Source organism: Rattus norvegicus, chromosome 1 (genome assembly GCF_036323735.1).
Source record: "Rattus norvegicus strain BN/NHsdMcwi chromosome 1, GRCr8, whole genome shotgun sequence".
Lineage (NCBI taxonomy): Eukaryota > Metazoa > Chordata > Mammalia > Rodentia > Muridae > Rattus > Rattus norvegicus.
In genome coordinates, this window is record NC_086019.1 from 142,405,665 (window position 1) to 142,428,830 (window position 23,166).

General features: G+C 49.0%; 1 protein-coding gene across 2 annotated transcripts in view; it reads left to right on the forward strand.

Moving 5' to 3' along the window:
* Acan (aggrecan) overlaps window positions 1-23,166 on the forward strand; it is a 62,829-nt gene that overhangs the window by 14,714 nt on the left and 24,949 nt on the right. For both annotated transcript variants that reach the window (NM_022190.2, XM_039101035.2), the window contains exons 2-6: window positions 14,930-15,006; window positions 17,315-17,698; window positions 19,081-19,255; window positions 21,062-21,189; window positions 22,531-22,824. In NM_022190.2, the coding sequence (NP_071526.2) occupies window positions 14,937-15,006; window positions 17,315-17,698; window positions 19,081-19,255; window positions 21,062-21,189; window positions 22,531-22,824 (1,051 nt within the window). In that variant the 5' untranslated portion in view covers window positions 14,930-14,936. The remainder of the gene's footprint in view (window positions 1-14,929; window positions 15,007-17,314; window positions 17,699-19,080; window positions 19,256-21,061; window positions 21,190-22,530; window positions 22,825-23,166) is intronic.

Genomic DNA, 23,166 nt, shown 5'->3' on the forward strand with positions numbered 1-23,166 from the left:
GACGAGGCTGAGGCTGTGCTGGGGATAGCTGGGCAGGGGAGATGCAAGGAGGAGACAGCTCGTGAGGGCTCTTTGCTCTCTGCTCCTCTTCAAGCCCTGATTCTCTGAAGGACTCAGGGATAAGCTCCACCCCTTTAAGGGTGCAGGCCTCTATTCTCCATCTGAAGGTGCCTTGGTCCTCCAACTTTAAAACAGACCAGTCTGAAAACACTGTAGCAGGAGCTCAATGTGTGTCTCTTACCCAGTGGTTCCCCCACCCCCAACTCCAAATGGACACAGCTGTTAGAGTATTCTGCCCTTGGGCTGTAGACTCGGCTCTTCAATCCATTATTTTCCTTTTTAAATTATTTTAATTCTATGTGTTTGAGTGTTTTGCCTGCATGTAGGCCTGCCCACCATGTGTGTGCCTGATGCCTGTGGAGGCCAGAAGAGGGCATCAGATCCCCTAAAACTAAAAACTACAGATGGTTGGGAGGCAAAGTATTTTTGCTGGGATTCAAACCTATGTCCTCTGGAGGAACAATCATAGATAGATAGATAGATAGATAGATAGATAGATAGATAGATAGATAGATAGATAGATACATAGATACATAGATACATAGATAGATAGTTAGGTAGGTAGGTGGGTAGGTAGGTAGATAGACAGACAGACAGACAGACAAAGCAATAGATAGATAGATAGCAAATAAACAAAGGGTGACACTTGGTCAGAGGCCCTTTAATGACTCCTATTTCAGCAGTGTTTTCTCCAGTAACCTCCTTGCATATGTGGGAAGCAGTTTAATCTCTCTATGGAATCAGCCATCTGACTTATATTCCAACTCTGCTGCTCCTCGGCTGTGAGATGTCAGATTAATCACCTCTCCACACCTCTCTCTGTCCCCTCGATTCCAAAATAGAACTTATGACAGTGAGCCTCTCTCGAGACTAATTTCTATTCAAGCTCCTTTGTAAAGGGTGCCAGCCAAGAGCCAGGAGGAGGGAGAAATGTGGGCTGGTTGCTTAATCAATACAGACTTTCAGCTCTGTGAGAAGAAAAAGGTCCAGGCGATGGATGGAACCAGTGGGAACTCAACAGGGTGGCTACTTGAGGCTGTTAACGTGGGTCCTTAAAGTGGTTGAAATAGCTCATTTTATAGTATGAGTATTTTAATCGAACATGGGAGGTCCAGCCTCCATCTAAGGACACTCTGAGGGCAGCGCTGGGGCTGTGACTTGGAGGAGAAATGGCCAAGGGTGAGTGAGATCCAGTCCCTCCTCCATGAAGTCTCTTTACTGGGGCAAACAGACCTCTGGGCAGCATATACTCCTGCTGTAACTAAGAACAATGGTGAACCTGATCGTGATAGCAGTCCTTTGGGAACTTCTTACAGCACAAGATGGACTGGCAAAGATGGAATCCTATCTGGCTGTGGTATCCTCCCTGCCCATACCTGGGACAGGGTCATCCCCTAAAACACTGAGTCTTCCCACCACCAACTCCATTAAATGCTCCAGGGAGGCTCTTCAGGGCCAGCCCAGTGTAGTGTCTAACCTTACATCCTCCTACAGACTTACCTGTCTGTGGAGCCCTTACCCCTGTACCAGAAGCTTGTGCATGGTGGATGCCCGGTAAAGGAAGGAGAAAGGGAGGGAGCGAAGAAACCCAAGAAAGGCTTGGCACTTCCTGAATGAAACATGAGGGCCAGAAAGCAGTCTCTCTGCAGGGCTATCATGGGATGTAGGGGCCCTGCCCACTGTCCACCATCAAGCAGTCCTGGATGGGACATGATGTAACTGGTGCACCAGGGAAGAGTCCGGGGTTTTTGTGGGGTTGGTCATGTAGAAGTGACTCACCTCTGTCTCCAGTCCCTCCAGAAGACAAGTTGGTAGCTCACGGCACAAAATCTCCAGCACAAATCTCCACTGTTAATATAGACTTCCCAGCCTGGTCCAAGGCCCCCGGGTAAGCGCTCACCACCTGGGAGCTGGCAGCAAGAAGTAAGCTTTGTCTTGGACAGAGCCAACTCTCTACTGCTCAAAGGAGTCACCCTGCATTACCCTGATTGGCTACTCAAAATCCCATGAGCATAGGCACTATAGAAGTTTGTCCATGACTCCCATCAGCTCTCAAAGGAAGAAGTGACCCAAAAGGAGCTCGGCAGATGCTCTATTTGAAGTCTTTGCCAGTATCTGAAATCAAAAGTGCAAATTAGGGTCCACGGAATGAGGTTTGATTCCACATAACCCCTCCCCCGCCCCCACTGGATCTCTAAACTAAACATGATTCTGCACATCTGTTTCAAAAGCGAAGGAACTGGTTTGATTGGCCCTAATTTTCCTTTAGCTACATCCAAGGCCTGTGGCCTCTGCTTTTCCCAGGGGCTTGGCTGTCACCCGACACATCTGGTAGTGGCTTCTTTCAAGCAGGAATTTCTATCAAGACCCTCAGCTTTAATTAATCTTTATTAAACATTATTTTTGAAGTGTGGGCCCAGCTGCCACTGAGGAAGGCCCTCAAGAGTGTTGTCACTCTGGGTCCCAGCCCCTCCCCCAACACCTCCTAGTCTTGCCAGGTTGGCAATGAGCACTGAGTAGCAGGAATTGAGTTCTTGGCCCAAGATGCCTGCTCCGGGAAAGGAGTGCATTCCCGATGGAAAGCTTAGGCTGAAGGGCGCTCCTTTCCAAAGACCCGAGTCTCGTATTTACACAAAGTCTGAAATTAATGCAGCAAAAACGTCCGAGTTCCCCAGGCTGGAGTGGAAGGCTGAGACAGGAAAAGGCCAGCCCCAGGTACTGTGGTCCTTTCCACAGACAGAACAGGGCAGAGCTGAGTGGCCCTGGGTGGGTAAGCAGCCAGGAGCCAGAGCCGTGCCCAGAGCTCCTCTAATTCAAGAGGAATTTCCGAGGACTCTAAAGGTGAGCACAGGGAGGGTGGGGACAGCGAGGAGAAGCTGATGGGTTGACTCTGTGCCCACTTTCCCCCAGGCATTCACTAGGGAATCAGAAAGGCCTTAAGCAATTCTCTGGTGCCCAGACCTCGTGAAGTCCCTCTACCCAGTGCCTGGACGTGGCCTCTCACTCCTCAGAAAGACAGCCTTACTCAGGATGGAGCCCTGTTCTCAATGCTGCTTTGTGACCCTTGACCCATCCTGCCTGACTCCTAGTCCTCTGAGCAGGGGAGGAGTAAGAGGGATCTTCCCCAGGCCATATATATGTATGTTCCAGGCTTCTCCATAGTCCTGCTTACACCCCTAGAGGCTTTGAAGCTCCCCCAGGGTAAGGGATACAGGTGACACTCAGGAGTAACCACCATCCTTAAGTAGCACTACTTCCATTCCCAGAATGAGTCCAAAAGAGTCATTCAATCATTCATTCATTCATTCAACAAATACTGAATGTTCCTCGTATGCCGAACATGGTTCTAGACGCTAGGAATAGCATAGTCGTCAGAACAGACAGAAGTTCATAAAACATAACCCTAGTAAGAGAAACAGACAATTAAAAAATAAACTAAGAAAAGTCTATGATTTGAAGTGATGGCACCAATGGAGTATGCTTAAGAGTCAAAGAGTTTCTGATCTCAGATTTTTGGGGGGAGTATTTTCATATGCATAATGAGGTATATAGAAAGTGGGTCTTAAATCTAAACTGAACTCATTTGTTTCATTTCTGACTTACACATAGCCTGAAGGTGCTTCTGACACTGGGCATGGAGCACAGTTTCATGGTGAGAAGTTTGGCACCTGGAGAATTCGTGTTGGTACTCAGTTTTGGGTCCGGGAGCTTTTCTGAGTTTTCAGATTAGAAATACCCCGCATGTGATGCAGTAGAGTAGGAGCACTCTACATGTGATGTGTCAGTTTTGGGGTGCTCCACATGTATTGAATGAACACGCTATAACAGGTGGATGTGGTCCAGAAGGAATACGTAAGGAAGGGGACACCTGAACTGAAACTGAGTACTGAAAAGTGGACAGCCATGGAAAGTTCTGGAAGGGCGCACCAGGAAGAAGAAAGAGAGCTATATTCAGTATGCCGAAGGCATGGCTAGCAGGTAGCTGGAGTCAGAGGCACATGGGCTAGAGGTGCCACATGTGGTCCAAGCAGAAGCAGGGGACAGTGTGTGGTGCATGAGAAGATGCTGCACTTCACTCTGGGGATGCTCATCCTTATCCAAGAAGTCTCTAGGCCAAGTTCTCTTGGATGCCATCTGTCCTATGCTCAGCACCTCTCACTCATTTAAGAGACCCATTTGGTGCCATCCCCCTTTCTCCCAATGCCCCGTCCCCTTCCCAGCAGCATCTGATTACGCAGGGGCCCGAGAGACTCAGGTAGTTTAAAAGGATGAAAGGACATCTTAGAGCAGGTTATTACAGGAAGTCATTCCCCTGCCTCCCACCCACGGAAATTCCAGCCAGTAATAAGAAACTTGCCCATGACCACCAAGGTAGCAGGTTTGGAGACGAGGTATAGCCCATGTTATGTTCTGAATGGACCCATCTCCCACCATAAGGCACTGTCTTCTGGGAAATGGAGAAGGGGCTGGTTCAGCAAATTGTATGGATCTGGATTCAGGGTGGACTCCAGAAAGGTGAAGCCCATCCTATGCCTTATCGCAGTGTAGCCAAGTGAAGAGATATTAGAAGTGGGATATGTATCTGTGGGATGGAGGGAGTCAAGAGAAGTCATCGTTGCCTTCTCAAGTATTTAGGGTCCACTCCTCCAGCCTTCCATTGTGCTCCCTCCACAAACAAAGCATCCCTTACAAACACTTTGGGACACCCTGACATCCCCAGTAGGAAAGCAGCAAGGCCTGTCTATATGCAGTCTGGCTAGGAATCTGTTGGTGTGGACGGTGGCCATCTACCTTCTGACTCTTGTACAGTCAGCCTGGTAGATGCTGGCGAGAGCCACCATGTTGGGATGATAGATATGGCCCTATGGTGGATTTGTGACTTGCACTTAAGTGCAGGAAAAGAGAGGACTCAGAGCCCAGCAAGACCCCTCTGTAAGAGCTGATGCTCCCAGAGCGAGCTGGGAATCCGGCTTGCCGGCTGCCATCCACAGACATGGAGCGGCAACAGCAGAAGCAGGCTCCAGTAACCCTGCATCCTCAGCCTGGAGACATACTGGGATTCCATCGGTGTCTCTGTTATGTGAGTTGACTCGGGATATACTCACCTACTTCTCTGGGTTGTGAATCCTTTTGTCCTGATCTTTTCCTGTTTCCTTCTGCTTCCTTGGTGGTTTTCTGAGATCTCCTATTTCTCTCTTTAGAATACAGCGTGTGGTTCCTTATTCCAACTCTCTCCTTCACTGCTCACACAGAGGCAGCCTCCAGGCTGCCATCTTACCTGCCATCCCCTCTCTTTTAACTATGATAGTCCCTTATCTCCTCATTGGTTGAAATCAATTTGCTGACTGAAGAGTGAGTGAGACTGGAAATCTGGGAGGGGACATCTGTAACTGTGGGATCTGTGCTTCAGGCCAAGTCCCATCACTCCCAACTGTGTGGCTCTGAGTGAGTTAATGCACCTCTCTGATCAGATATTAGCTGTTTATAGAGGACAGCAATGCTTACCTTTTGCAAGATGCCTTGTCTGTTTTGGGTTTTGTTTTATTTTCTGAGAGTCTCATGGAGCCCAGGCTGGCCTAGATCTCACTGTGTAGCCAAGGATGACCTTGAACTCATGATCTTCTTACCTCTGTCTCCCAAATGCTGGGGTTTTGGGCATGTTCCACCATACCTGGCTTGGAAGGTGGCCTTAAGGATGAGAAATAGTCTTGGTATAGCTAAGAACACAATGCCTGACATACAGCAGGCTCTTTAAACTGCTCATGAGGCCATCATATAGGTTGATCCTCACTGGGAAATGCTCCCTAGTCCCTGTAGATAGAGACACGATAGCTGTCCTCGGTAACCAAGGAGGTCCTGGAGACAGAGGTGGCAGCAGTTGGCTCCTAATTTATGGCCTACAGTTTTACTTGAAGTCACATCCTATACCCAACCTGAATGAATGAATGAACATCACAAGCCTGAGCCAAGCTCGAAGGGTGTTCCCATTGCCTGCTGTCATTGAGGGTTAAATGGCCAGGCACTTGGAGGCACCTTATAAATGAAAACTGGGCACACACTGGGTGAGAGCTTCCTAGATGCAGAGGCCCAAGGCTCAAGGCCCATGGTACGTGGTCAGTGCAGTGAGGTCAAATGCAGCAATGAGGGGATACACTGCAGGGACTCTGTCAGAGGGAGAATAAGCTTTAAGGAGACACCACACTGGAGGCCACACAGCTTCCCGAATTAGATTCCCTCAGCCGTCCTGCACTAGGCGGTCGATCCTGCCTTGTCAGCCCTATTGAGGTAGGAAGCAGAGCCTCAAGGAGGCTAAATAACTGAGGCCACGCCGTGTGTTCCTGTTCAAGTGTCACGGCTGTGACTTAACAAGATCTGACTGAGTCCAGTGTCACACTCCTATGTATAGTGCAGCCTCCCCCGAACCTCTGCGTCCTCCCTGTGAGCCATTATGGAATAACCCCCCACTCCCCTATGGCCTCATAGACTAGAGCATCTGTGAGAGAGAAGCCACCAGCCAAGATGTGTCCATTCATAAACTGGTTTTCACACAGAAAACGTCCAAGAACAGCCAAGCCTAGTTGTGTAGGCCTATAATCCCAGGAACTCTTGAGACTGAGGCAGGGGATCATAAATTTAAGGTCCGGGTAGACTACCCGGTGAGTTCAAGGCTAGCCCAGGTAACATAGCAAGACTCTATCTCAAGATAAGAAGTGAAAGAGAGCTGAGAATAAAGTTGGATGCAGAACATTTGCACAGACCATAGGAGGCCATAGGTTCCACCGTCAGCACCACAACAAAGACAAGAAAAGGCACGGCCAAGGGAAGACTGCTTCTTATGGAGGTCTTTAGGACATCTTCTTAGGGTGGTATTTGTGCCGGGACTCAAAAAAGAGTCAGAGTAGGTCAGGAAGACTAGATCTAGTCAGAGTAGAGCTGAGGGAAGAATACTGTGCATGGACAGAACTGTGTAGTAGAAAGGAGGTTGGCGAAGGGGCCAGACCAGAGGCCAGCAGAGCACAAAGGGAGACAAGGCCAAGTCCACACTAGCAGAAACCAAAGCTGCAGCCAGCCAGCCAGGAGTCACTTTTCTGTGTCTTGCTCCCCACCCCCAGTGGTACCACCTGAGTCTGTCTCCTGCCCTCATCTTCACTCTGCATTCCGTAGACACAGCAGGACCCTCATGCCCTCACCACCCAACTTTCCTCCTGTCCTTCACTACACTAAATGGTAACCAGAATCATCCCACGTGTGCGAAATTCTCCCAGAGAATGGGCTTTGTCTGTAGTGCTGGCTGTTGAAAACAGAGGAGGCCCCTAACCAAGAAGTCCATGAAAGGGAGTCATGAAACTTACTCTGTCCCTAGATGTCAAAGCCTCTTAGACTGCACGAAGTTAGCATATAGAATCTCAGAGAATTCCAGGGCCGAGAGTCTCCCTTTTCCAAAAATTGAAAATTAGAGGCTCAGGTGGGGATGTAGCTCAGCTGATAGAGAGCTTGCCTAGAACGCACAAAGCCTGGAATTCAGTCTCCAGCACCATATAAACTGAGCATGGTAGTGCAAACCTGTAAATCCAGCACTCAGCTTAGAGACAGGAGCATCAGAAGTTCAAGGTTACACTCAACTATATGATAAATCCAGAGCCAGCCTGTGCTACATGAGATCTTGTCTCAAAGAAGAAAACCAAATTGGATGTTCAAAGTCCATTTTAGTCAGGGTCCAGGTCAGGGCTCAGTACCCCTCTTTCATATGTACTGTCTCTAGGTTCAGGTTTGCCTGACCCATAAGCTATTCTGAGAGAGGAAAGCCCCTCCTTCTCATTTGTTGGCCCCTCTCAGTCCAGAGCTTCTCTAGGGAGACCAAACTGTGGCCTTGACTGGTTCATCTGCAGTAGCCCCCACCCCATGGATGATGCGTTGGAAGAGGCCTCACTTAGTTAACTAGAAAGCAGCATGCATCTGTGGAATTGGACTTAGGGTGTTTCAGTGAGAATGGTGCACATAATAAATTGGGAATGAGAAAATCAAAGAGGAGAGAAGGGAGAGATGGAGGGAAAGGGAGAGAAAGTGAGGGAAGGAGAGAACAAGGACACACAAGAAAAATAACTTTAACAGTGTGTGTGTGTGTGTGTGTGTGTGTGTGTGAGAGAGAGAGAGAGAGAGAGAGAGAGAGAGAGAGAGAGAGTGTACATATGCAAACCCGTGCACACATGAGCATGCACTTGAGGTCTTCAACTTACACATGCAAAGACTGCAAACAGTCCTGTGTGTTCCACAGTGAGTAAAGGCTGAGCTGAGATCTGCTTCCTGTTCCCCCCTTTACCCACCACCCCACCTCATCTGTCTGAGATATGTAGGAAATGAGCAAACTAAAGTTGGGGTCCCTCTTCACAGGGTCCTTCCCCATGCAAGATTAGAAATTCCAGTGTCAATGACACATGCCACCACGGTCATGCACAGATCTCAGGGTAGGTTTCATCCATGGGTGGGTGGCAACTGGAAAGGATCTGTTGGAGATTAGCCTGCGGAGGTGGCTAGAGAGAGGATGGTGGCTGGAGGAACCAGTAAACTTACTCGTTTCTCAAAGACTTACATTAAAGACACTGAACACCTTGGTCCACTGCAAGTCTTCCTGGCTCACTAATCTGCCTAATCCAGCCTCCATTCCTCCACTGAGTGAGGAAATGTAACATACTGTTTTGTGTAGATCCAGGCCCCATGGTAGTTAACCCTTTTCAGCCTCAAGAAAGTCGTGTTCTGTATAATGAGGCAAAGCTAGCACATGTAAAATCGAGGAGAAAATGAAACGCCGAGGGCAGTGTGGTTGCAGGTGTGGCTGAGAGACAGAACCATGGGGCGGGCCCTACTGACTGACAAGGCTCTGGGCAGGAAGTGGAAGCATCCAGGGTCAGCGGAGATGAGGGGCTTGTGTCCAATCACATAGCCAGTCCACCAGCAAGAGGACTCCAGTGGGTGTGCAGAATAAGGTGGTCCAGCCCAAGAGGACTAGAAAATACACAGGACAGAGACGTGAACAGAGAATGAGGCTTCATTAGGTAGAAAGGAGAAGCACCTCTTGTCTTTCTCCCAGTTTCCTTTTATATTTAGCATAGGTTATTTCTGGCATACTGGTAAATCCACTTTCAGAAAAAACGAGAGCTTTCACCTCATGGGTGTTTGCTGATTATCATAGTATAGACACTCCCATATAACACCCAAGCGCAAACTTCAAATGGAGCAGTCGCTGGATGCGGAGTTGAAAAGAGATGCTTTGTACCGACTCTGATGAGCTAGTCTGAGTTGAGCGTAGCACTGCCTTGGTTTCCCTGGGAGTCCTGGGAGGGAAAGGCCCTGGTTTTTACTCCTCTGAGCTGCACCTGGACTGTAACCTTCCTGAAGTCACATGCCATGCTGATGTGCCAGTCTGTATTGCTCTAGTTGAGACCTACAGACATGAAAATGAGGGCGGGAATCTATCTCCTAGGGTTCTGCACACAGGAATGCTGAACCATCGTGAGCCTCCAGTGCCACCCCTAAGACCTTAGGTTGAAGGAGATGACTCCCAAGATGGCCAGAACCCTTTTACACCCTTTCACTCCCCCTTCCCCCTCCCCCTCTCTCTTCCCTCCCTCACCCCTTCCTTCCCCCTCCATCTCCATCTCTCCAACTCTCCATCTCTCTCTCTCTCTTTCTCTCTCTCTCTCTTTCTCTCTCCACACCCCGTGTGTGTGTGTGTGTGTGTGTGTGTGTGTGTGTGTGTGTGTGTGTGTGTGTGTTGGAAGACAGCAAGAAGTAAGCTAGCCATAATCACTACTTTGTGAAGCTCACAAAGGTGGGGAATTAGGAAGAATCAACCCTTGAAATTGGACTCCAGCTATAGGTCCACTTCTTTTTTTTTTTTTTTTTTTCGGAGCTGGGGACCGAACCCAGGGCCTTGCGCTTGCTAGGCAAGCGCTCTACCACTGAGCTAAATCCCCAACCCCTATAGGTCCACTTCTAACCTGCTGTGTGGTCTTCAACAAAATACTGAACTTCTTTGGCCTTGTTTTCTTCAGCTGTAAATTTAATGCATTGAATTTGAGGTTCACAGTGGTCAGTTCCAACTCTGGCCTTCTGTGGCTCCCAGGAGGAAAGAGTTCTGGAACCTACAGTGTGTAGAACTGAGAATGACTGCAATGACAGTCAGTGGGAGCACACAGATCTCTCAAGTTGTGTCCTGAGTTTTATGTAGATTGGGTGGTAGAAGCCATGAAAAGATCACAAAAGTCGGGGTTGGGGATTTAGCTCATTGGTAGAGCGCTTGCCTAGCAAGCGCAAGGCCCTGGGTTCGGTCCCCAGCTCCGGAAAAAAAAAAAAGAGAAAAAAAAAATCACAAAAGTCATTGGCAGTGGAATGGACTGCTGGTTAAAGAAGGGATGCATGGTGGGACTGGGACCTCTGGACCTACCCAGGGACAGGCTAAGATCTCCCTGCCCAAGCTACCTGCACAAGTCTCCTAGAAGGAAGGTCACACTGTAAAACCCCATCATACTCTTTTCTGAAGGAACAAAACTGTCATTTCATCATCTGGCTTCTGTGGAAACAGAAAATAGGTTGCAAAAAGATGGCAATTACAAAAACCATAAAACAAAACAAACAAACAAAAATAAACACTGACTGGATTGGGATGCAGGAGAACTACAATTCTTCCTCCCTCTCCTCCCCCTCTCCTCCCCCCCTCCTCCTCCCCTTCCTCTTCCTCTTCCTCTTCTTCCTCTTCCTCCTCCTCCTCCCCTCCTCCTCCTTCTCCTCCTCCTCTTTCTGTTTCCTGCTTCTCTGGCTTTTGGAAGGGCAGTGGTGTTGCTTTTGAAAGGAAAACAGTTTTGTTCTTTATGGAAAGTCACCTACTCTGATCCTCCTGACAGGTAGGAAGCCTCCCCTCCCCACAACCATTTTCATTGCTTCCAAGCCACGGGTTCTAAGTGAATCACACAGGCTGACAAGTGGGTAGTGGGAGAGAGTGGCACTGGTGGATCCTTGATGATGCTACAGCCTGATGTGTACAGTGCCAAAGGTACAGTGCCCAGCCCAGATGAGAAGAACGAGCTGGCAAGACATCTCACTCCATCTGTGAAACAGCAAAAACAGGTCTTGTGTTAATAGGCAGTAAGTGACCCGGCAGGGCCAGGACCTGAGTCTGAATCTTGACAGGGCTGCTAAAAAAGGAATTCAGAATGAGAGAATGAGCTACACTTTCAATTAGGTGATCTAATGAAGTCCTCGCCTCCAACTATGGACCATAAGCACACACATGCACACAAACACACAGGTACACACATACAGAGACATAGCACAAAGACAGATAGACATGCATCCACATGTGTGCTTGCAGGCACACATACAGAGAGAAAGATAAAAACACAGACAGACAGACAGACAGACAGACAGACAGACAGACACACACACACACACACACACACACACACACACACACACACACACACAACTGAAAAGCAGGAGCCTGCTGCTTTTCCTGGTCAAGCTTCCTACAATTGGTCAATCCCGGGCACACAGGGATCCTCGGGCTTCCTGCTGGGTCATCTTCCATGCCTCTGAGCCCCATTGCTGTCCATCTCAGGCCTCCCTCTTCCTCTCCCCATCCCCAGGGCCCTCCATGTACCATCCCTTCCCACGGCCTCACTTTCCTTCCCACTGAGAAAGGTCTCTCTGTCCACGAGTGAGCGTGGGCTGGCAAAGTCGGTCGCCTCACATAAAAGCCTCACTGAGTCTCTGAGAGGCCTGGAGCCCAGACAGAATGGATTTGCTCCTTATTTTCTTTACACTGAGAAAACACACAGAGACACAAGAGCATATTTATTGCAATAATTCTATCCCGAAGTTTTTAAGAAGAAGAAATAAAATTAGTTTTGCTGCCCACTCCACACCAGACCCCTCCCTTTCATTCCTTCACATTTCCTGGTCTAAGCCAGGGAGAAAAACAGAGCCAGCCCAAGCCCCACAGAGCACCATTGCACCCCAGACAATGTCCAGCTTGTTCAGAGAGCGAGGAAGAAACACAACTCCGAAACATACACAAGACTTCCAAGTGAAGGGTGTTCTGAGGGAGGAACAGGCTAGCTTTGTGTCTGAGTCTTTGGTAAAGCTCCCTCTGCAAACACACCTCAGGCCGATCTTCCCTGACCCTCCAGGAAGCCCTGACTGGTTGACTGAACTTGAACAGGAGCCCCTCTCCAACTCTGTGTCTCCTCAGAGTACCAGACATGGGGCCCCAGAAAATATTTTAAATTAGTATCTAAATCAGAAAAATCCCCAACGAGAAGCAAGGGGCCATTTCTTGGAACTATGGAACTTTCCAGACTTTATACAGCGTGGGGGTGATGTGCCTCTACCCCCTTAGACATACAGACCTTTCATTTCTCAGACATGGATAAAGGACGGATGGTCAAAATGGCCAAGTTCCAGAGATAGGAAAGGGTGACTTTGTCCTGCACCCAGACTGTTCCTCCCCAGGGACTCCAGAATGTCAGTGTCTCCTCTCCCCACAAACTTGTGCTCCTAAGGGTGCTGCTCCCTGAGCTCTGCGCTGGTCTAGCCCAGCCCATGGTGAGTAAGCAGAGAGCGACACCTGCTGGACCATTTGACTCCGAAAGCTGAGGTTGAGGTGTGGAGGCTGGGGTTCTGTCTCCACGAAGGATGCTCTCTGTGGCTGCAGACCCCATCTGTCCCTTACTGTTGCCCCATCCCCAAGGCTTCCTTTCTTCTTCTTGGACCAAAAGTAAATGCTGCTGCCGCTGAGCACAGGGGACAGGGCCACACAGTACAAGTCTCAGAAGGTGTGTGTGAGACATGGTTGTGTAACCCTCCAGGGCAGTGGTACCACGAGGTCCAGACTGTTTCTACATGCAGCTGGCTGGATGCTATTGCTCCAGATGATTACTTGACAAATTCAGTTATGCTTGCTGAATGTTTGGGGAAGAGCTTTAAGTGGTGGTTGCAACAGATCTGTGTACACAAATAGCAACTGACCAGCTGATGACAATCAGGGAAGCTTGACTCTAATTCACGTGGCCATAAGAAGGCCACAGGAGTCCTAGGTGCTCACCTCCTGGTATTTAATTGTTCCTCTCACAGCCTGATCATTGCAGGGAAATGGGGGGGGTGGTTGTAAAGAGAGGTGGATGTGGGGGAATACCCTTACGGGGGAGGGAGAGAGGACAGTGTGATTATGGACAGGAAACCGGGAAAGGGAATAACATTTGAAATGTAAATAAAGAAATATATCCAATTAAAAAAAAAAAAGAAAGAGCTGTCTTCCTGATTCTAGCCAGGACCTTGAATCTTACCTAAAACTTTGACACATGATCCTTGCTAAAATATTCGAGGTTCCTGAATTTGAAGTGGGTATGTCATCCCCAGATTCTGTCAGGGAAGACAGATCGTTTGTCATTTCCGAAGGGTCATGTTAGGGTTCTTTAAAGAAACAATTCTCTCTCCCTTCTTCCCTTTTTCCTCTCACCTCCTTCCCTCTCTCTCCCTCCCTCTCTCTCCTCCCCTCTTCCTCCCCATCTCTTTCTCCACCACTCTTTATTCCTCCTCCTCCCTCCTCCCTTTCTTCTCTCGCTCCCTCTCCTATGTCATTAGTGGGCTTGAGCATATCTTAAGTGGCTCAGTCACTCAGCAGAGCTGTTGCTGCGTGTGCACATGTTCACATGTCCACATGTGCACGTGTGAGTCACTGGGTATCAAGCATGTTAGGAAAACACTCGAGCACTGAACCACACCCTAACCTTCCACGTGGCTTCTTGATGCAATTAAGATGCACCATAAATGCTAAGGGTCTGGGGCTGCTTAGTGAGTCCCTGGTGGACGGTCTCAATCACGTTTCTGATAAGCAGTGATGCACGCTAAGAGTAAAGACACAGAGTAGAGTACAGGAAATACACTGTAACCACCAATTATTGTCACTGCCAAGTCTCCTGTACTGTATACATAATTACGTTCCCCATACTTTCATATGACTGGCACGCAGTAGATTGGCGTGCACCGTCATCTTTGCAGACAGGTGAGAAGTGTGTCGCACTGCGACAGTGCAGTGTCTCCAGGCAATGGTGAGTTTTTCGCCTCCACTAGAATCTTCTTGTTCTCTGGGTGCTCCACCATTGACCAGTCATTTCTTTTCAGCAGAGGACATCCCCTTGCATGGCTCTGTGTGTCTGTGTGTGTGTCACAGGGAGAGGGAGAGAATCAAGACAATACAAGGGGAGGCTGTGGTTCTCCAGAGCTGCAGAGACTCCCAGGAGGCCAAGGCAGCTGGCTGCACATACTCAGTTTGAAGCTCCACATGTTCAAGCCCCAGGAAAAGCTGATGCCTCAGGTCAAGTCCAAAGGGAGGAGAAAGTCAGCGGGAAGGCCATCAGGGAAGAAGTCTCTCTCCCTCCACAGAGGGTCCTTTTTTGTTTAAAGCCTTCATGGGGGTGGCTGTGACCCACCCACACTGAAAAGGGAGGCCATTCTAGGTCTACAGACTCCAGAGTTTATGCAAAACCCCTCACAGATATAGAAGAGAGCATAAACCTGAGCATCTATGGTCCGCCTGTCACATATCACTGGCTACCCCAGGAACTCATTAGGATGAGTCTCCACTGGCTAGGAGATGGGGGAACCAGTACACCAGCCATCTTGGAATTAAGCTAAGAAAGGTCGAAGGTTTCTGAGGAAAGGATTCTTAGTGAAAACACTGTCCAAACCATGACAACCCGCTGTTGTGCAATGTGACTTCAGAGCCTTGGGCATGAATTTTATCACTTTTTTTTCTTCCTTTAACTATCCCGTGCTTTAACTGTCCAAATAACATCCCTGTTGTCTCTTCCAGCTGAACTATGACCACTTTACTCTTGGTCTTTGTGACTCTGCGGGTCATCGCTGCAGTGATCTCAGAAGAAGTTCCAGGTGAGAGCAATTCCTTGCTATGGCTCCTTCATTCAGTAGGGGGTGAGTGCTGGGTTCTGAGTACAGGATACAACTTTGTTTTGGGACACAGCCCTGCTCCCCTTTTCTGGATGTAGTAGGAAGGCACGCACACACACACACACACACACACACACACACACACACACACACACACACACACACTGCTACAAATGTACCTACTCCTGGATGCCCTCAGCAAGGAGAGCTGCTCAGCCTCCTTCACAGAGCCCTCCCCTCAGTGCTGTCATTCAGAACCCCTCACAGTGTGAATGAAGCAGAGAGAAGGCATGGGGAGCCAGAAAAGGAGCATGGGTGGGACCACCAAAGAAGAGAAAAGAACCTGAGGAACAACGTTGAAAAGAGACTGGTTACCCTCTAGAAGTGAGGGAACAGCCCTGGGGTGAGCTCCCCACCCCTGACTCAAGGGACAGGTGAAGAACCTCACACATGGTGTGGGGATCTGAGATTCAAGGACTGAACACATCATGAGACCTCCCTAACAGTGTGTGTGGGCGCAATAGTTGGCTTGCTCATGGGGAGTGGGGGCAAGAGGAGGCTTGAGCTCCCTTCTTCCCACCAACCCACTGTATGCCAAGGCAAAAACTACAGGACTTCAGGGTCACGGAAAAAAACTTCGATGGTCAAATGGAAAGACACACAGTATTTTATTCACTCACAGCTGGCCTGATTCACAGCTTTTGAATATGTAGATGTGTTATCTGGACCTCCAATGGTGCTCAGAGACCCAGGAATATCCAGACCCGCCATCACCCGGGGAGATGTGTCCACAACAGCAAAACAGTCCACTAGGGTTGACTGAGAGCTTTGACAACCACCAAGTTGGACTCAAACGTGGCCTCTGCCTATCCCCTGAGGACCAGTACTACAGAGCCAAGCTGTGGCCAGTGGCGTCAGGGCAGGGCAGCAGATGGAGGTGTTTGTGGAGAGATGGTGGAATCTGTCCAGACATCAAAAGGTCCAGGCTGGACTCCAGACATTCCTGGCTCCCCTCCCCTTACCCTGCTATGTCTCTGCCACCCACAACTACCTTAAACATTTTTATTTCAACCTGTAGCATCCCTTGAAAGGAAGGGTTCTGAAAATTTAAGACCTGCCATGAAAGGTGCTGTGTGGAAAGCTGTTTCTCTCCCATTCCAAAAGAGTTCAGGAAACACTATGTCTTCTCTATTGACACACTACATCATTTTTATGCTGTCTAGTCCTACTCAGTCCCACATTTCTAGGTCTGACTCTACAGGGAAAAAAAAATGTCTGGCCTCCTGTTCTCCTCCCCAACCTTCTTGTCCTTTACTTCAAAAGGTCCCAGTTAAAGCCCAAGCAGACCTCCCGGAATAATATATCTTTGAAGCTCTGTGTCTCAAGTTTAAAGGTTGTGTAGAATTTTGTATACCCCCTAATAGTTGTTACACCCAACATGTAGGGCAGTCACTGCCTCTATGAGAAAATGTCTCAGAAAAACAGCTTGCCTGTGGCAAGGCAGAAATCATGCCTGAAGGTACAGTGGAGGGGAGAAGTTCACCTCATGGTAACCTGGAGACAGACAGAGAGAGAGACAGAGAGACAGAGACAGAGACAGAGACACAGAGACAGAGACACAGAGAGACACAGAGACACAGACACAGAGACACAGACAGACAGAAAGACAGAAAGACACACAGAAAGACACACAGAGAGACAGAGAGGCAAAGAGAGACAGAATGACAGAGACAGAGAGATGGAGACAGGGGGATAGGGAGACTGGGGGAAGGGGCAGGGCTGTGCACAAGCTACTCCTTGCAAAGTCGACCTGCAGTAATTTATCTCCATCTCCCTCCAATGAGGCAGCACCAGTCCCCTCTCATAAGACCACCCAACCTTCCACACATGAACCCTTTTGTGGAGAACTCATCATAGTCAAAATAAGCACTCCAATATATTTTTCTAAAATCTCCGAATCAAGCATATCAGTACTCTAAGAACAGGGGGCCTATTTACCTCAGAGTTGGCATCCCCTTTAGGTGTTTAAGGTTCAAGGTCTCTCTGGCACTTTTTTTTTTTTTTTTTGGCTCTGAATTTTGTCTTAGGGTGGGCAGACCAGAGGTCTTCAGAGATGCAATCTAGAGAGGGTGCCGTGAGGCTCCCTGGGAATTCACGAGGTTCCCACATGGTGGGCTGGATGGGGGCTTCTTGGATGACTGCATTTTCAGGGCTGGGGGAGGGAGGCAGAGACTTGTGGTCTCTATAATTCCTAACACATTTGTCTGTCCCTCCCACCCTTCCCTCACAGACCATGACAACTCACTGAGTGTGAGCATCCCTCAACCATCCCCACTGAAGGCCCTCCTAGGGACTTCCCTCACCATCCCCTGCTACTTCATCGACCCCATGCATCCTGTGACCACTGCTCCCTCCACTGCCCCCCTCACCCCAAGAATCAAGTGGAGCCGTGTTTCCAAGGAAAAGGAGGTGGTACTGTTGGTGGCCACTGAAGGACAGGTTCGAGTGAACAGCATCTACCAAGACAAGGTGTCACTTCCCAACTATCCAGCCATCCCCAGCGATGCCACCTTGGAAATCCAGAACCTTCGCTCCAATGACTCTGGGATCTATCGGTGTGAAGTGATGCATGGCATTGAGGACAGCGAAGCCACCCTGGAGGTCATAGTAAAAGGTGAAGGGCCTCCCATTGGGCCGCCATGCTGCCTGTAGAAAGAACTAGAATGATGTCCCCAGCAGTGTGGGCCTTGGTGACTAGCTCTCCCACTCACTCGCCCCTCTGCATGCTCATTTTCTCTTTATTTTCCCCTAATGTGAGACTGACTGGCAAATGCTGTTCTCTGTGGGATTGGGACTCCAGGAGTGGGACAGGTAAATAATCCTGGTATTGGCAGCTTGTTTGCCAGCAATCACTCACTTGTTGGGTGTATCTGCTTTTCTCATTGCTGTGATTGAATGCCTTACAGGAGTCCACTTGAGGGAGGGAGGCATTACCCTGGCTCACAGTTTGAAGGGATACAGCCAACCGTGGTGGGGCAAGATGGCAGCAGAAGTGTGAGGCAGATAATCACACTGCATCAACAGTCAGAAGGAAGTGCTCACCCAGATTACTTTCTCCTTCTTTCTTTTTTTCACTCTGGGACCCTGAACTGTGTGATGGCACCACCTACCTTCAGGGTAGGCCTTCCCTCTTCAGTTAAACCCTCACAGACATACCCAGAGGTGTGTCTTCTACCTTTTAGCAGGCTTTGTAAGTGTGCCCATTTTGCACCTAAGTAAATGAGTTGCTAGCATGTCTGCTGTGACCCTAGAAATGAGGGAAAGTGGGTTCCTAAAACGTCATTCATCTAGGTATCTCCCCCCTCTCCACCCTTTATTCTCAGCTTTGGAGACCAAAGAAATGACTGATGATTCACTTCCTCATCGCCTTTGTCTCTAAGAGGTCTGGTTAGGATGCCACTGAGCTAGGGCAGGGGAGATTAGAGGGTCCTGGAGTGACCAAAAGAAAATCACAAGGAGACAGTTTTTGCCTTAGTTCCAATAACTTTCTTACTGTCAGGATTATTATAGGTGTTTTAAAATGAACGCCTTGTGGGGGAGTGGTGAGCACCCTGTTAAGGTGGTGGGATGGGGTGGAGAGGAGACAGGGTTCCAGCAAAAGCAAACTTCAGTAGCTGAGGATCTACTGACAGCCGATCATCATGATGGCTTCTGGGGGGAGGAAGTGCCCGTTTTCTTTAAGGGTACAGTCCCTAGGAGGTTGGCCACACTCCAGTAGATGTCCCACACCCAGGAATACACAGGCTGCACAAGTTGGACTCAGTGGGGGGGGGGCAGAGCTGGAAGGGGTTAGGGAGAGAAGTTGAGGTGCATATGATCAAAATACATTTTAAGTATGTATGAAATTCTCATGAATAAGAAAGATTATAATAAAAATTCAAAGCCGAGAACTATGTCAGCCTGGACCAGATAGGATTCTTGTCACCATTTATCAAGGGCTTCAATAACCAGAGTTCACACCTAACCTGCTCTCCCTCTGGTCCATGTGTCCTACAGGCATTGTGTTCCACTACAGAGCTATTTCCACACGCTACACACTGGACTTTGACCGAGCCCAGCGGGCTTGCCTTCAGAACAGCGCCATCATCGCCACCCCTGAGCAACTGCAGGCCGCCTATGAGGATGGCTTCCACCAGTGTGATGCAGGCTGGCTGGCTGATCAGACAGTCAGGTAAGACCCTGACCCCCTGAAGAAAAACTGTCAGAGCTGACAGCCAGGTACCAGAGTCCTAGCAGAATGAAGCAGATGATGGGGTGGGACAATGATCTGCCCTGAGCTGGAATGAACATGATCCTCTGGCCAGTCTAGGGTCCAGCCTTGTCGACATACATACCCAGCGTCCCATCCCAGGTCCCCATTATTCACTCTCCAAGGCAAAGACAATACCAGTGGCCATGTTCTCAACTCCACCACTCTCTTTGCCTGTATTTCCTCTTGATGTTTCTTTGCTTCTGGTTTGACAGTGAGTTTTTTACTAGGAGTTTAATTTACTTTTGCTTATTGCCTTTTTGTTTTATTGCTTATTGCCTTTTTGTTTTATTTATATATAAATTATATATTATAACACATATTATAATAATATATTACATGTTTCATAATTTATACAAATATATTGCATTTATATTGCCTGCTTATTCATATCCTTTTTTGTGAGACAAGACATACATACACCAAGTGTCTAGAAACATCTTTTCTGAGGGAGTCCTAGGAGCCACACGGCAAAGCAGAGCAGACAGAAGCCTGCCTCAAGCATCCCAGTACAGTGCAGCAAGCCTGTGGAGACACTGTCCACCTCATGTGCATCCTAAGGGTAGCCCCAAAGCCGGCCCACAAGACCTCAGGAAGACAGCTGTACAAGCTGGGACAAGCTAGGGGATCTTAGGTCACAGCACTGTTACAGTTTCGTCTCTGCTGTTGAGATTAAACACTGATCAAACACAAGTTGCGGAGGAAATGGTTTTTTCCAGCTCTTCTTCCAGGTCGAGGTCTATCACTGAGTTAAGTGAGGGCAGAAACACTTGGAGGCAGGAACCATGGAAGAATGCTGCTTGCGGCTCACGGTCTGGCTCACCCACAGGCTCATTCTCAATTAGATTTCTCACACAGCCCAGGCCCATCTGTCTAGGGATGGTGTCATCCATTGTAGGCTGAGCTCTCCTATGTTGATCAGAGCTCAAGACCTCACAGACCTGGTCACAAGCTAATGTGAGCAGTCCCTCAATTGAGACCCCTTCGGATGACTCTAGACTATGTTGAGTTAACAGCTGGAGCTAACTGGGACAGGCACTTTCTATAAAAATTAGTAGATAGACCAAAAAAAAAAAATAAGTAAGACAACAGTCAAATATGGCAAGAGTCCACATATTGACCTCAAGAAGAGCTAGACTCTAATCCCAACCCTGGAATTTGGAAGCTGTGCATTTGTCAACAAAAAGGTTAGCATTTCTGGACCTTACTTCAAGTGTAAATAGAGACCAGCCCTTGCATCACTTAGTGGGCATAAGATTCATGTGGTACCAAGTAGGCACCATGGCCAAACCCAACCCAACCCAACCCATTCCTCCTTTCTGTAAATATCATCGTGCTGAAACCTAGCCATGCTCACTCGGTTACATGTTGTCTGCAGCTGCTCTGTGCTGCTGCAGTTCAAATGACACCACAGGGGCCCATGGTTTGCAAAACCCACAAGATTCTGGCCTTTTATATGGAAAGCATCTTCAGGGAGAGAGTGTTTGGTACCAAGAGCGCTTGGTAGGAGAGGCAGCCAGACTTGTGGGCAGCACTGAGACTGGAGGGATGGGACTGGAGGGATGGGACTGGAGGGATGGGACTGGAGGGACGGTTGGCATACACAGCAGACTTGGACAGAAGTAGTTTTATGCCTGTCTCCTCCTATGGAGGCAAAGGCTACAAGAACAGTGACTTTGGGCTTCCCTCTGTTCCTAGTGTCACACTCCCATATTGACTTCCCAACAGATACCCCATCCACACTCCCCGGGAAGGTTGCTATGGTGACAAGGACGAGTTCCCTGGAGTGAGGACCTATGGAATCCGAGACACCAACGAGACCTATGATGTGTACTGCTTCGCTGAAGAGATGGAGGGTGAGAAAGCCGGTTCCCTCCAAGATGTCTTTTCCATCCCCATCATCATGCTCGTACTTAGGATAGCTACACAAGGCCTCCTCTTGGTCACGGCCCTCCCTCAGTCCTCTCTTGCCATGAACAGGAATGGTCTCTTGCTGGAATCTATGCTATTCACTTTGAAAGGGATGTCAGTAGCCATGGGCATCTGCAAACCATCTGGTGCTACCACTGAACCCCAAATTCCAAAGTCCTCTGGGACAGCCTCTTATCCAGGCTCTCAGCATCTCTGGCCAACCCATCCCTGTCTTAAGGTCAATGATGCCATCAAAGCCATGCTCAGGTCTGGGATGTAGCTCAGTGGCAGACCCTGGGCTCCATCCTTATGCCACTCTAGGGCAGACACAACAGACACATGAATATACTTTCTAGCTACCCTCTCTCCACTTCCATTCCTACCCTGGGCCTTTTGTTGGGGTTGTTTGAGGGAGAAACCTGGGGAGCGTCTCTCTTTAATAAGGGTACTAATTTTGAACATAGGGTTACCCTGGCCTGTAGATGACACCCCTTTCCCATCTACCTCTCTGGAAATCCCACACGGTCTGAATAACTCAGCTCCCAAGCTCCTCCCGCTGGGAGAAAAGCTGTGGGTGACATACCCCACCTTTCTTACCACGTAGCCTGCCTTCTCGTTCTCATCTCAGTAGCCAGGGTCTCTACCAACAAGCATTTGTGTCTCCATGTTTGACTGACCAGAGACAAACACAACAGTCCTTTTGTCGGAGCCGCCACTGAGCAAGGACACCTGAAACTGCCCAATAAGTGCTCAGAGATTCCGCCCCCTCCTCAAGCACAACCTTGCCAGGTTGTAGGAGATTTTGTTTAAAAGCTAGAAGACCCCCAAATTATCCTATAATGGCCTCTTTGGGTACTGCTGACCCTGGTTTGGAAGGCAGTACTCTAAGGGATCAAAAGGTGAGGCCTGCTTTTCTCATCAGATTATGAATTTGGGATGCTTTCTTAGGAACAGGCAGTGCCTGTCTTAAAGGAGAGCTCCCCTAGTGGTGGGAGGGTGAACTTCAATCCCCGGGGCTTCTGATTTCAAGATTGCTCCACCCCTTGCTCTTCAGGCAGATTTTTTTGGGGGGTGGGGGCGGGGATCCTTGTTAGGAGATTGGTGCCGTCTTACCCAAAAGTTCTGAAAGGAATGGAAAGTGGGAAGTCACAGACAAGCCGTGAAACACTAACGCAGAACCAAGGATAAAAAGGACAAACCTCCGAGAAAAGACGTGGACCTCGCGGGAACACAGACAGCTTGGGATGTGAGTGAAACCCTCACCTAGTGTGATGTGTCCTTCACAGGTGAGGTCTTTTATGCCACATCCCCGGAGAAATTCACCTTCCAGGAGGCAGCCAACGAGTGCCGGAGGCTGGGGGCACGGTTGGCCACCACAGGCCAGCTCTACCTTGCCTGGCAGGGCGGTATGGACATGTGCAGCGCTGGCTGGCTGGCGGACCGCAGCGTTCGCTACCCCATCTCCAAGGCTCGGCCCAACTGCGGAGGCAACCTCCTGGGTGTAAGGACTGTCTATCTGCACGCCAACCAGACAGGCTACCCTGATCCCTCATCCCGCTACGACGCCATCTGCTACACAGGTGGGGCTGGGGCTGAAGGTGGGAAGGGGGTTCTCGCCACCGAAATCAGATCCCAATAAGGTCTTGAGAAGGGACCACTGAGTTCCTGAACCCCATATTTTTTTATCCTGTCTTCGGTTTTCATTGCTTCTTAACGTATAAAAGATGGAGTCACAATGTATCCAGCCCTGTTTCATCAGCTCCACACAGAACAGCATTTAAAGTATATGCTTCCGAGCCACTGTTTTCTTGGGTTTGAATCCCAGCTTGTCCATACAAGGATGGCTCATTTCCTATATCACTTCTACAGCCCAATCTTACTTGAACAGGGATACCGTCTCTCCCAAACGCCTCTCTTCTCTT